The sequence below is a fragment of the Falco peregrinus genome, chromosome 3 (assembly GCF_023634155.1).
Source record: "Falco peregrinus isolate bFalPer1 chromosome 3, bFalPer1.pri, whole genome shotgun sequence".
NCBI lineage: Eukaryota > Metazoa > Chordata > Aves > Falconiformes > Falconidae > Falco > Falco peregrinus.
Window position 1 is genome coordinate 31,052,066 of NC_073723.1, and position 15,243 is coordinate 31,067,308.

General features: G+C 42.6%; 1 protein-coding gene across 2 annotated transcripts in view; it reads right to left on the reverse strand.

Annotated features, from left to right (window-relative positions):
• Window positions 1-10,074: 10,074 nt before the first annotated feature.
• PTDSS1 (phosphatidylserine synthase 1) overlaps window positions 10,075-15,243 on the reverse strand; it is a 32,707-nt gene continuing 27,538 nt past the window's right edge. Inside the window, exons 12-13 of one of the 2 annotated variants that reach the window (XM_005231001.4) lie at window positions 14,867-14,936; window positions 10,075-13,517 (exon numbers count right to left, since the gene is read on the reverse strand). In XM_005231001.4, the coding sequence (XP_005231058.1) occupies window positions 13,408-13,517; window positions 14,867-14,936 (180 nt within the window). In that variant the 3' untranslated portion in view covers window positions 10,075-13,407. Of the gene's footprint in view, window positions 13,521-14,866; window positions 14,937-15,243 lie in introns of both variants that reach the window. The other variant, XM_027777713.2, reaches the window with a different exon arrangement.

The following is a 15,243-nucleotide window of genomic DNA, read 5'->3' on the forward strand; positions in this document are numbered from 1 at the left end:
TCGCTGCCTCCGTCCCCTCGTGGGGAAGCCCAGGGATCTCCCTGATGAGGTCCGAGCTCTGCAACGTCCCTTGCCTTTTGGCGAGGACCAGCTGGAGATACTCAGAGCACACTGTGAGAGCTGATTAGCTGCTGATGTGGACTCACTAGCGCTCAAATGCAGGCTGCCAGAGAAAAGATTAGGGGATAGAAAAGAGGGGGAATGCCATATGTCTAGGATTTGTCCTCTTTCCACCCCTGTGCGTGTTGCCCGAGTTGAGTTTCAAGGCTCAATATGTGTGCCTGGCTGCCAGCTGAGAGCAGGAGCGGCAGCTGGGCTGTGACATCCCACAGTGCCGGTGGCGTGCAAGCCTCACAGCGGTGCGGGAAGAGCCGGCCCCGTGCCTTCCCGGCACGCCTGGCTCCTGCACTCCAGCCGGGCCAGCTCAGGAAGGCAGCAGCTTCTCTGCGAGGAAAGGGCGTTTATCTGGCTGTAGGCTGGGGGAACTGATGCAGTCAGCCCTGTTGAGCCGGTAGGCTTGACGTTGCTGGAGATCCTGAGCTGTAGTATCAGTCGAGTGTCACAGGGGCCAGGTGCCACCTAGCATTAAGCAACTCCCCCCCACTGAGAAATTGGGGTTTAAAAGAGTTGGGTACCCAGATCATCTCCAGGACAGTCAATTTTTTAGTTCATTGTTTGAATCAGACCTAGTAAATCATGGGTTTAAATAGGCAACTTGAGTAACTTGGACTTAGATTCACTTAAATGGATGGATGGATCCACCTTTGGTAAAGCTCCCCCAGCTTTGGTGGCCTTACCCTAGATCAGCAGTTGCCGGCATCTCGTTCCAGCTTGCTGACAGCTGGAAAGGCTGAAGGAAGCCATGACGGAGGAGCTTCTCCGGATCTTTAGTCTGTACAAGGCCACTTGAATATCAGCTGGTCACATGCAGTTCCTGGAGGGAACGTGGAGCCCTAGGTTCGGCAGGGGAGCTGGCAGGTGGGTGTTTGGTGCTCGATCCCTAAGCAAGACAGTAAATATGGGAAGGCAATGAAAAGTTTTCTGCAGGAAAAAAAAAAAGGGGGAAAAAATGTCAGCTTGCACATGTGATTATTACATTGAGATGCACTTGTCAGGAGACATGAAACCAATACTTCACTAAGAAAGCAGAACCCATGAAGGGCTCATTTGCTGACAGGCTCAGCCTCCTGTGGCTGTTGAACTCGAGACCTACAGGGAAGAACAATCATTTATACTGTGCAAAAAACCACCGGGCTTTATCATAGCCTGCCACGGGAATAGATGCCTACAGATCTGGGGGTGTAGCTCTGATCAGCAGGCAAGACTAGAAAGGCAGGAAAACTTCCCCAGGAGAACTGAAAGCAAAACACCCCCCCAACCTTCAAAAGGCAGCTTAGCTAGAGGAACAGATCCCACAAGCTGATTTCTGTAGGCACTGCTTATCATTTCAAGTGCTGGAGGTTTCACACTTTAAAGGCTCATTTCCTCTACAGCGCTCACACAACATCAGTATAATAATATTTCCCCCTCCTCCCCAGTGTCAATCATTATCTTCTAACCTTCCATATGCCTTATCCAGATCGCAAATGCTAACCATTTGTGGGCTTTTCTGCAGAGTCACCCATTCACACGTACATTCAAACAATAAATAACTGCAAATCGTTCCCAAAGTTTGTTTTTCCAGTGCTTTTTTTTTTTGTAAGACACTTTATAAAACCCAAGTGAAATGAATGGTCCTGACAGCAGCAATGCCTGTAGCTCATAGCAAGGGAGATGTTAAATGCAGCCTGTATCTGCCATTCTCTTCTCTCCCCTTCTTGAGTCCGCTCAGGTCTCTGTCTGTCCTGTCACCGTTTGTCAACCAGCATCCTCTGGCTTTCAGCAGCCAGGGGGCTAGCGGAGGTGGCATGTGACACCAGGCAAAAATCCCGCCCTTCACCCCTTCACATGCATCCCCTTTGCATGCATACAAACAAAATAACAAAAAACAGTAAGTGAATCCTTACGATTTAAGACTAGTTTTTATCTGGTCGTGCAGGTAATAGCCATGATATGTTCCCTCTTTTCAAAACACTCATCTGGTCTGGGCATGCACAGCTCTGCATTTTTCTAAGTCATCCTTCCATTAAAGAAAGTTGAAAACCCACTGTTTTGTATGTTACGTGCAGAGACAGGCAGAGCAGACTTAGTCCTCTGCAGAAGAAAAACAACACAAGAAAAATAGTAATGTTTGGGGTGATTTTACCCAACCTATTAACAACCATAGTTCTGACAAAAGATAAATTACCAGCATCTCCAGTTGGCGTAACAAAGAGGACCTGCAGTGCCCTGTATTAGCATGTATGTTGGCTCAGTAAATTATCTCTTTTCTATTTTTCTATCTTTGGTCCCTGCCTATCCACTGCATTACCTTACGCAACAACAAAATGTTTTCTAACTAAAGCTCCAAGCCCGAAGACCCTACACTGGGTAAATTAACGGAAGTAAACAAGTAAGCAGCTAACTGGGGCTAATTATGTATCTGCCAGAAGCCTTGCTTTTAAGCACCTTACAGGTGAACATTTTAATTACTTAATGTGCTCTATTGTTCTTGAATTAGATACAAGAAAAAGAACATCGATCCAATCCTTTTTTATTTTTACGCACTGGAGTTGGAAGGGAAGTGGCTTTGTAAGGGGATTACGTGTGTGTTAATCCTCCTTAGCTATGATAAAGTTCTCTGCTTCCTAGTGCAATTGTTTAACCCTCTTCTAACAGCAGCAGCTAGCTCCTCAAGAAAGAAGCTGGGGAAGATGAATTACAGCTTGGAAGACTTGAGAGAAGACAGACAGACAGACAGGTTTGTCTCTTATCTTTTCCCATGCTGAATATTGCTTATCAAACTAGTAGGAAAACAGCCTCAAATTTAGCAGGTCCTGTAAGAAAGCAAGTGAACATGTTCATTCCAGCATGGATCCCTTTGTTTCCTTTTGGATGCTGTAACAGGCTCAGCGTATCAGCAGCATCCTAAAAGCACCCCATCGGGAAGAGAGGCAATGAGTAATTCCGATCCCATCAGATGGGAATTATCCATCGCTGGAGTACAGTATTTCTGCATTTAGAAAACAGCGTCACACTGTGGGGGCCAACAGGGATGGCTCAAATCAGTGGAGCAACACGGGGCAAGGGCCTGGACTCATCCACTGTAATTTAGGCATTTCCGGGATGTGCTGCAATGAGAAGGCTGGTACAGCTACATGCCTGCTGCAAGCAGGACACCTGCAGCTCCAGAGGGTTATTAAACCATCTACAACGTCCCTTGCTCTTTGAAGGTGCCTACTGAATCTTACTGACTGGCAAGGAAGCCTATGAGGACTCTGCACCTGACTTAGGCTCTTCCATCAATTGGCCCAAGTGGAGGCAAATCCAGGCATCCTGTCCTGCTGCTGGAAGGGGAGAGGCTGGCTGCTGCATGAGGGAAAGCGATAAGGCTGCTGAGGCAGAGGAGTAAGAAGTAATTGTGAGTGGAACAGAACAGAGGCTGAACCAGACTGTCACCGGGACACCTCTGGCACCTGCTGAAAGCTGAAGCCGTGTGGGATCCCATTAGATGGAAGGATAGAGATGAGCCAGGAACCCAGCTCAGAAACAAAAGCTGTATTTTGGTTCCTTTTTCTTTTCACTTTAATATGGTTGGCAGCCTTCTATCAAGTTTAAAAAGTAATTAGTCTTTGATGAAAGATCTCTGGCATGTTAAGGCAGAAGAGCATGGCTGATGGAAGCAAACACCAGGGCCTGGGCAGGTTCAAGAGCAGTATTTAAATAGCAGAAATTGAAACTTTCTAGCCTGGTACAAAGTCAGGTGGGCCATCTGCTTTACTCTTACTATAGCAACACACGGAAAACAGCACGAAGCAAAGGAGATCAGCTCACCCAGCAATTCTGACAGATGCAAACCCAAAACCATGAGGGTCTTAAGGTCCTGTTATCAGCAGTAGGGCTGTGCCAGATCACCCACTTCGACTCAGTTTCCTCAGGAGTGTCCAAGGCGGCAATGCATGCCTGGGCACACAAACCCACAGCCAACAGGTTTCTCTGCAACAACATGGAGTTGTTCATCAAAACCAAAGAAAATTTAAATTTATGTGGTGGCCAGACTCCTGCCTTACCCCAGCATTGGGCTCTACAGACATCAAGGGCTTCAGAGAGGTGGCTCAAGTTCACTGCTTGGTGCTCCAAGTGATTTACATAGCAGTGCATTTCTGAGTCAGCAGTTGCTTGGAAATACCATGGTTATTTGGCATGGAGTCATGGCCCACGCCACTTTTAACAGGCAGTGGTGCATGAGGAGTATTCATAGCCATAACCAAGCTAATGAGAGCAAAATTTGACAGAGACACAGGAGGACTGTGCTACAGCTAATCACTCACGGCAGCTTTAGTCTGAAAAGTCCTCTGGTAACTTACTAGGGGTTGGATGGTCAGATAAGCAAGAAGCAAGTGATGGTCACTGTGGAGGCTCGCAATAAGAACAACCCTGCAGTAAGCTGTGAGACAAAAATGATTCAGGCTCACGAGAAATGGACACGCGCGAGAGAAGTAAAAGGTCCGAAATAATCTCAACCCCCCAAGACAGGAGTGGAACACCTCAATAGCGAGCATGGCTCTGCAGGGAGAGCAGGCACAGCACCTGCACGAGCCCCGAAATTCAGGAAGGAGCCAGTGAGATCAAAACACTCTTTGCCATGTTATATATTTTAGAGCAGCTCCAGCTGCTATTTTTTCATGCACATGGGGGAACAGTCTTCCAAAGGACTCAGTTCCGATTCAAACGCTGGATGAGACCCACGCTCCCAGCCTCTGGCTGCTGTCCCTCCTGCAGCCCTGGTTCAACCAGGATCTGCCGCCTTCACAGGTCACCAGCTCCGGCGAAGAGCCTGCCTGTTGCAACCCCTGGGAAGTCAATCGTAATGGACTACAAGTGCTAACAAGAATAGCAGAACACTGCTAGGTTGGTTCAGAACGCAGTGCCCCAGCATGCCCTGGAGATCCAAAAATCTTCTATTTTGCCCTACACACGCTGACCCACTTTTAGCAAACCTTAATTTCAAATCAACAGCTGAGGAGTTGGTCATGAAAGCTCATTGGGAAAGGTAGGTAGGCTGAAGTAAGCCAGTAAAATAACATGAAGATCAGACTATATGAACGGATGGGTGATATCACCTCACTCCTGTTCCCTTTGTGTAACATAGTAAGTTTTCATTTTTAGGGATTAAGAGATGCAGATAACATTCTTGGATTTACTACAGAAAACCTTTTTTAGCAAGTCCCATGATAATTTTCTGGTAACAGCACGGGATCCAAAGGTCTGGGATCTTACTCTTCTCTTTGTCTTCAGCTTCCTGAGGAAACATAGAGAAGTCACTTAGCCTTTGTCCCCATTTCTAATCTTTAACATGAACTTACTGGCCACCCCCCATCAAGTTTGCAAAGCCTCACGCATTGTTTCAAAAAGAAAATAATCCTTCACCGTGAAAGCCGTGCGAGAAGAAAACTCTATAGCATGAAATGTCATTACCGGCAATCATGTTACCATCCCCATGAGAAGCACAGGGAACGAATGAACGGCGGCGTGCTACTGAAACCTGAAGTCAACAAGTAGAACACCTCGCCCTGAGAGATATTTTGGGATGTTTAGAGAACATGTCACCAGGAAATCGCAGTTCAGTTCTATCAGATTTCTCCACCCCAATCTCCATCCTGCTATTCCAAATGCATTTTAAATGTGGGCAAACGGAATGCACAGATCCAGATTTGGGATCCAGATATGGCAAAGTCAGCAAATGGGCAGAAATAAGACTATTTTAAAAGTTGTAAGCAACATTGTGTCACCTACAGCTCTTACAGCACATGCATCAGGGGAAAAAAACCCACCTAAATGTCTCAGTTAATTTAATAAAACGTCTTAGTTTCCTTCCAGATTACTTACTTGATTAATGGAAACACATGTCCTTTAATGGTATTTTTTACTCTATTCTTCTTCCCCTCCATTAAGTAGTGAAGCCAGGCTACAACAAAGCCAATACAGGTTTTTCTACTAACGGCCAGAACCAAACTGAGAAGAGCAAGGACACTGTGTTCCCTCCCGCAAGGAATGAGCACTGTGTTTTCTTCTTTCAGCTGACCACAGAAAAGTTAAACAAAGGTTTTTTCCCCAAGCCAATGTCTTAGCATTAACAGGTAGAAGTCATAGCAATTGTGGGTGCCCTGTCGAGGTTTGTGACTAACAGGATTTACCAAATCTTTAGAAAAAATGCTCAGTGGCTCTTAATGGAAAAATAGGAATTCTTTGCAGATCATATGAAGCTCTGATTTCTTGCTGAAATATACTAAGCCATCCCAAACTCTGAGCAACGTAAAGACATCAATAATAATGCGCACACAGTGGCTTCCCTTCCCTTTCCTTTCCCAAACGGGACAGCAGGGATGAGGGACAGGCTCATGTAAGCAAGCAGATAAACTCACAGCTTCGTTGCTACAGCCAGAAACTCAGGTGAGCAGGCAGCACTGGGGACCGCAGCCAGGTCCGGCTGAGTTCCTAGGAGCAAAACCCAAACCACCTTTTCAAACAGCGGTCACGCCGTCCCACCCCAACGCCCTACACAAAGGGCAGTGGGAACAGAAGGAAAGCCAAAAGAACCCTGCCCAGAGCTTCATCCCAAAGATCTCTGGGGAGAGTAGTGCTCCCTTCAAATGGGGAAGGTACTTGGACAACAAACCGGTAGTCTGTGTGTTTTGTAAAAGCTAAAATAGAAGTCTCTCGCTCTTGCTCGCCAAAGACTAGAGCTATCATTTAAAATTTTAATTAAAAGCCTCCTCAAAACTAGTCATTTGATTTTATTTTGCTTTGATTGTTCTGTAGCAAGTTTGACAACATGGGCACTTTGCAGCCCTGTGTGTACAGCACATGTAATTACCAGTCACAAAGTCTTTAAAACCAAGCCAGGGTGGCTGAAGCCAGTAGCCCAAAATTAGAAGCAACATGTGAAAATCCAGGTCACATTGTGCGTGTGTTTGTGTCACAGCATCACCTAGGGGCTGCCAGTGGAGTAATGCCCAATTGTTCTGCACATTATAGAGGTACATATAGACTTGGAGGCTTCTAAATGTCCAGGCACACAGCAGTCACTATCACAAAGACTACACTCAACCAGGCCCTGAGCATTTTGGTGAGAAATTTCTTCTGGTAGATGTATACATATATATATATATATACATACATACACACAAGTATTTCGTGCATTTTTTTAAGCAAGAACCACCAATAACACTGAACTGGAAGGCACAGCAGTTGTAGAACATACTTTGGATCACTGCCATAGGAATGCTACTGCTGTAAATTTCCCTACTCTAAAAAACATTAAATAAGCCATCCAGTCATTTCATGATCATTTGCAAACTGAGATCCATGAAAACTATGAAAATTAAACCCATGTGTATGCTTAGTACAGTCTGGCACTTACATTGTTGCTGATTATAGGAATTCAATGTTTACAATTTACATTCTTTCCCAGACTTCCTTTTTTTCTGAATTGAAGTAAAAACTCACTTGGTCGTACCGTAACGTAATTCAGACTGTTGAGGACAGAACTGCTCCTTTGTGAGAGGAGCAAAGTCCAAGCATGAGAGACCAATTCTGGTCTTTTACTGAGAGATGATGGAAACACAAAAAGATACGGACCAAATTAAAGACACAGGAAGGAGCTGGAAATAAAAATTAATTCCAAAATTTCCAAAGTCTTTTGAGAAAAACCATGACTTGGACTCATCTCTAGAGTACGAGGAAACTTGATACATTTTGCTAACAGCTGTCCAGAGTGAACAGCAAGTTGAAAAACACACTAAAGAAGACTTGTGCAGGATCTGTTCTTCACGATGTTCTGCAGATGTATAGCAAACTGGACACTGCCAAATGCAACAGCAGGCCTGGAATCCTCCAGAAAACAGAAAACACATGTAACAGTACTTCTTCCAGACCCAAACTGGGTTTCTAGAGCCAACCTGGTGGTTTATGCACAAACTCTCACATACAGGCAGCTTATTGGCTTGATTGGTACCATATAAAATGTGAGAAAGCTCACTATCTATCATCACACTTTCAATGGTCAAGCCCTCCCGGACCCAGATGTGCCAAGAAGTGTGAAGAGTTATCCCCGACTCCAGAAAGAGCTGGGAGCAGGCAGAGCTTAAACATCAGCTGGCTTCAGAGGGGGCTGGTGTACACGAAACCGGCACAGGAGGCAGCACCCGAGGCACACCTGCACCACAGGCACAGCGCTGACAGGCGACTGAGCAGGCACACAGGTGAGAGACCACGCACCTTGGTGGGCCCAGGCTAGCAGTCGGGTTGCCCTTGTGCTTTCAGCCCCGCGGTATGAAGGGTTTGGGGCTTTCTAGTCCCGCTTTCTTTGAGTAACAATGTATGCTTTCGATTCCTGACCGGCCTTCTAAAAAAGCAAAAGCGAAGTAATGCAGGGTGTGTGTTTGTCCAAATTACATTTCCACCCAATTGCGCAACTCCTCCTTTAGGGAACTACCTTCATTTGCTGAAGTAAGACCAGGCCCTGCCAGGGGTCCAGAAAAAGTTATGCCGTAGCAATGGGTAGATAAGAAGGCAGGACAGACCTGGAGGAAGAGGGAGACAAGAGTACTGCCTAGGAGGCTTAAAATCAGCTCAGAAACACCTGGTTAAACCCCAGCCCCTGAGCACATAGTCCTTACAATGCTCCAGCACGGTCAGATGGAGAAATACCAGTGGGAAAACAGGAGGGCAGTGCTTAGGCCTACAGGCACGTTAGCAGGGTATAGCTGAACGTGAACACTGAGACATAAGAGCAGGCATGGCCACCAATACCTTTATCAATCAGTACCATGCCAGCTTTTGGCTCCAGCTCCCAGTCTGTGCCAAATCATGTTATCAAAACAGCGTGCAAGTTGTGCCACAGGACAACTGAGCAGAAATAAAGCCATCTGGCTCATCTAACCCTACCCTGACCCCGATGATTACAGCTCTACCTGCAATGGCAATGACCAAGGCACCAAGTAGAGAGTGATCCTCCAAAAGCAGTGGAGCCCCATGCTTACAAAGGAGCACATTTTTCAAGTGTTGCTTCTTAAAGGAAGTTTCTTCCAATATTTCAGGTTTTTTTCCCAGTATTTTTAAGGCTTTAATTGATCAGAATGAAGACATTAAAAAGCCTTCTCCAATGTAGTAAGCAGCGTCCTGTGAGAGAGGTGGCTCTTATAAATTAGGTATTTTCCCAGCCTTCAGAAAAGATTTACCAACTCACCACGTTCCTCTTAGCTGTTCTTCCCAGGAGACGAACAAGCTGAAGTCCCGGCTATTCCAAATTTTACTACAATTTCAGAATTTATGGGTTCTCTATAAATCAGAATTCAAAGAGGTAAATCATGCTGAAGAAGAGCCCTTCCCAGCAAGGCAGAAAGTCCCAGTATTCAATGCCTGTAGAGAGAAGGAACTGAGGAAGAAAGGAAAAGCCAGGCTTCTTTACACGCTAGGCATCAGGCTACTGCCAGCAGCAGAGAAGCAATAAACAGCTCACAACAGGTTTTAGGTGTAAAAACAACTGGAAACTGCTGTTGTGGAGACTATGGTAGCAGTAGAAGCCAAAGCAAAGTGTTTGTGGTACTCAATGACATCTTTATACTGGCAGAAGTTTATTTGCTGATAGCCTGTCCCACAGCTCTTCTGTAGAAGCCTCATTTCTCCTTTGAAGGTCTGTCATGAGACCATCCTGCAATTCAGCTCTCCCATCCAATAGTAAAACAATTCCAACAAGAATAATTAAAGTAACTTACCCTGTGTACTAGGGAAACTTCAGAAGGCATAACAACTGTTCACATTATCAGATCTGCTGCTCTGAATAATAAATTACAGCAAAACCTTAGCGTGCACTGTAGGCTGCTCGGGAACCACTGCATTTGTCAGCATGCAATTACATAGAATAAAATGTAATAGCTTCTAAAGGCAGTATGTAATCATTTCCTATGCCTTGCATGGACAGACAAACACACATACTGGTGACATGGGTTGATTTACTGAGTTATTGCAAAATACAATACTTTGCAATCAATACAATAGAGCAACTCTATTCAAAAACTATTAAATACAAGGTAACATCTGCATCCTTTGTGAAAAGAAAGTAAAAAATATTGAAGTTTTAACTGCTGGAACACCAAACGATGATCTTCACAGAAGAGTAACAAAAGCACTGGTTGAAATCACACTCCAAATATATAGCCAGATGCTGTGTATGATCTATGCAGCAACTTTAATACTGGAATCTAGTACTCAAGGCTAGTTCTGGTTCGCTGTATACCTGCATTTTTAAACTTTGTTTTTATTTAATCCACTATTTAAAGTTCTTGCCACTACCCTCCGCTTACACCATGCTGCCCTGAATTAGCCTCCCTTCAATGACTGACATCACTGATGGACAGCCTCTGGAAGGCCAATTCAGATCTCTCCGTAACAGCAGGGGAGAGGACTAGAGCACAGAGAAAGGCAAGAACATCAGAAGCAGGAAAGCAGGAATGAGAGGCTGTGACGGAACAAGTAGTTAAAAACAGGACAGTGCATCCGTGACTCTTACAAAATACTGTTCAAGCAGCAAAACTCATACATAGATGCTTGTTGCTAAACAGCTCAGTGATTTGTCATTGTAGGTGTTACACACATATAGAAATCAGCAATAACACAGTAAATAACAGTATTGAGATCACTAATTTTACAGCAGTGATCAAAAGCACCTTCCAATGCCTGCCAGCACAAAGCTTTACATCCAAAACAATGGGGCTGAAAATACACTTGTCAGTCAGTGGAGGACTTGAGAGAACACACATGAATTCCAGCCAGAACTGTTGACAGAGGACACAAAGTGCCATTTTCCAAGCAGCATTTGAATAGTTTACTTAAGTTTCCCCTCTCCCTAGCCATGCCTCTTTTAAAGTAGTAAAAACCAAACCAAACAAACAAAAATGCCCAACAAAACCAAACAAAAACACCCCAACCAAATACACACACAAAAAAAATCAAAGTAGTAAAAAGACTTTATGGGAAGTATTTTTAAAGGTGTTGTCAAACAACATTTCTTCAAGGCCAAACTGTTGTAACAGTATACAGAAGTCGGCTTCTAACAAGATGACACTTCTTATTTACCTTTCCAATATTTTTAGGGTGCAGTTCAGCAGTGTGAGCACCAAGTCTGCATTTACAAAATGTGTCCTTGTCCCCGTCCCCACAGGCAAGTAGATATTGGACTTCAGCATCTGCTTACACATGTAAGCTTTGTATATATAGCTGGTGTGCATATACCTTGCAAGTACAAAACAGACTCCTCTTTGAAAACCACAGTACTTAAAATATCTAAGCAATTAGACTTCCAATCTCTTGCTTTGGTATTGAATCAATAGAAAATTTACAATGCCATTCTTTAGTCTTACACAGACTGAGTTATTAACCAATAAAATAAAAAAGTAACAAGTCTCAGTATCCAAAGAAATCTACAAATACATTCATCAAAATGTGGTACATTACGAATGAAGGAGGCGATACATGGAATTGTTCTAGAATGAATGAAAACTAAATAGTTGTAAGAAAGCCTTTCTAACACTTTTTCTCATGTAACATTTAATGTCACTGTAGCAATGATGACGTAAAAGCTTCTATGTTACTTCCCATGTTCTACACTTCAGGTTTGATTGAAAAGATGGGAAATGAAGGGCCTCTGAGGAGTTCAGCAGCAGCACTTCAGTGCATTGAAAAAATTGATAATCTGTGGCACACAGGAATTAATGGAGTACACAGGATACTTTTTTCTATTTACAGTATCATACACTCTATCAAGTCTCTGCTGCATTATTTTTTTTTTTAGTACTTAGCCTGTAGCAAATCACAGTAACATTATTCAAAGGAAATCCCATTTTCTTGTGAAGACTAAGAAACTAAAGGGTATTACTTATCCTTGCTTAAGCTATCTACCCCTCTGAACCCCATGAATTCCAAAATCTAATTGGCACAAAAACATTTTGATAACTTAATACAGGAACTGATTGCTCTTGATTGTTTACCTCTTGACTTAATCATTACATTCACTGCTGGAGAATTATCCACTTTGCTAGATGCCAGAACTAATACATTTAATAAAAAATAAATACACACACACCAAAAAACAAAACAAAAAAAAACCCACAAAAAAACCTACCACAAAACCTGCAAGAATGACTTTGATGTTGGGTATCTGACTGCATGATAAGAATTACCAGAACAATGGGGTATATCACAGTAATATCACGCTTCCCCTTGAACACCAAAGACTACAGCAAGCCTTCACAGATAATTATGTTTATGGAAGTGGTACACAACTCAGCTTCAGCAAAAAAACTGCCTTATCACCAGGCTTAGTAGGACATCAGAGCCTTCAAAGCAGTTTCTGACATCAGTCTGAAGACACTGGAATTTCTGGTTCCAGCTGAGGCTGAAGCAAATTAGAAGGGATGTGACAAGTGAAAAAAATGACATGAAGATGCAAAACACACTGCAGTAAAGGAAGAAAAAACCCTGAATGACATATCTGTCTGAGGGCAAGAAGCATGGCCCACCACTTTGCAACACGTTTTCATTTAAGTATTTTAAAAACTTAAAGAAATCAAATGTGTAACAATCAAGCAGAAGGACAAGAGCAGAACAGAAAAACCATGTTTGAAGATCAGTTTCCACATCCTTTACAGGAAACCTGGACCCGTTTCTTCACTGGTAAAACCCTGTCACCAGGTAAAGTCTAAAAAGACTTTACATAAAAGCAAGCAGATGGATACAACTATGGAAATGTTAAATATTTACTAACTGTTGCATGGAAAAGTTTAGTTGTGAGACTGATAAAGAAGGGCAGAGTTGCTTTTAGTCAAAGGATTGTATACTTTTCTAGAAAACAACAAAGACACAGCAAAACAAAACAAAACCAAAGAATCCAACCAACTATGCCAACTGATTATCAGTTTACTAGCCTTTGTGTTTATGTCCTCAACTAAGATACTAAAAACGCACTTGCAACACCTGAACACAAAACAGGGTGTACCTGCTATGACAAAATTACTTTTCTTTCCAGCATACTCTTCATTAGCTTTTGGTGCCACATGCTGAAGAAACTATATTTAAATCAGTGAATGGCAAGTGTCAGCAGGCAATGATTTGCACTACACTGTCTGTTCCACCTTTGTCATCCTTATCTTCAACCTCCTTTTTTTACCTTTTAAATTTAAAAAAATCAATCTTCCATTTGGAAATTCAGAGCCGGGTCTGATTTTCTTTGTCACCTCTGATCACACCGTAGATACCTTCAGAGACCATTCATTTCTTGCTGATTCCATTTGTTACTTTTGATTTGGAGTGCCGATTCCTCCTTCTAGATGAATGGCTTTCACTATTGACTGAATGTTTTGGTGGACTATTGTCAGCACCTGCTGAGAAATAAATATTTTTTTACTACATATATATATATTTGACATTATCAAACTCTTGTCTAAAAGACAGTAAGGCTTTCTAGAGCTACAGCATTTACAGTATGAATTATTTCAGGCTAATACGAACTGGTTGATACTTGTACTCCATCTAGTGGCCTATTTTTTTAAAAAAAATGCAATTCTTAAACTTCTGCAAAATTCTCCCTCCTCCAAAAAATTCAGAAGTTTGCTATAAAAGGATATACTAATGAAACATCTCCCATTTAAAATGACATCAATAATTAAACATTTTTATGTTTATTTTTATGACTGGCAGGTACTACTATCAGCAATTAAGAACTATGGAAGTGAGGTCACAGATCCTTGTAAGAATACATTTCTTGCTTTCAGTCTTTCAGATGACAGACCATGTTTGACTGAGAAAGCAAAGGATGATAATGGGGACTGAAACAAGAATTCAAGAGCAAAACATGAAAGAGGCTGAAGTTTGCAATTACTTAAGTATCAGAAAGTCAAGAGAAAGATTTGCTTAGCCAGATTTCTCCAGTAGCTATAAATAGGAAAAACATTTTGAATGCAAGCAAATTTTCTCCAGAATATAACCACCCTCCAAAATCTACTAAACGGAGAATAAATTAATATCAGCATCCAGAAAAATCATGAATATAAAGCAGTTCTGCTGTAGGTACTTTTCAAGTATATGAAAAAAACCAAGTATCTTTAATGATACAAACACCTGGAGCAAGTCTGACAGAGATAACTTCCAGGTGTGAATCTTGATATTTGTTCAATAAGCAAGACCACATTAAAGAGTTAATGGAGGAGGCAGGTAGCTTAACTGACCTCTGGTGTAAGGAGAAATGGAGTCAGAGAAGGAGGCTGCTGTTGCTTAGGTCTGAGAAAGCTGTTTATCAGCACTACATTGACTAGGGAAGCATCAGTAAGAATACAAGGTCCAGGCACATTCCTGATTGTTTCTTAATAAGCAGGAATAAAAGCACAATTCACATTCATACGTTTCACATAAAACATGCAATGTTCAGGGAGAAAATCTGTCCACTAGAGTTATGAAATGCATAATGCCCTAAGTGTACAAGAATGGCCTGGAATAATGGCAGAAAAATTCAGCTGCTTAATTAAAAGTTAAATAAATTTCCGAGAGGTAGAAGAAAAAAAAAAAAAAGGTGGTAAAGCAAAATAGCTTTGCAGTTGATTTATCTGTATAGCTCCCGAAGAGATGTTTAAATAAGATCAGCTGTCTGCAAGGTAAGTTTCTCAAGCCTCATTTCCTCGTGTTGAGCCTTAATGCTACCACTTCAAGAATATAGGAGCAAAAGTGCCAATACCTCTGCTGAATTTAGAATGAAGCCAGGAAGCATCTGGACTGTATGGGCTGTCTTCACTTTCTGATAAAGTCTGCAAAACCAAAAAGGACACGTCATTGGGATGCTGGTGGTTCTTGTGACCAGTACTTCTCCTGTTCACAAGTATACTTAAAAATTTAAACTGTGGCAGAAGTCCTCATAAAACTTTCAGCTAGTACTTAGGACTTTTCCCTTCCTTGTTAGAAAGGTACAACATAGATGACACAATAAGAACTCACCACTTGCCACGTGATCTGTTGTGTAACCAAGTATTCTTAATATTCCCCTAGCATTCCACCTGTACAATGGGAACATTAGCTAACCATTCATCCCTGAATGCTTTGCTAAAATTACAGCCT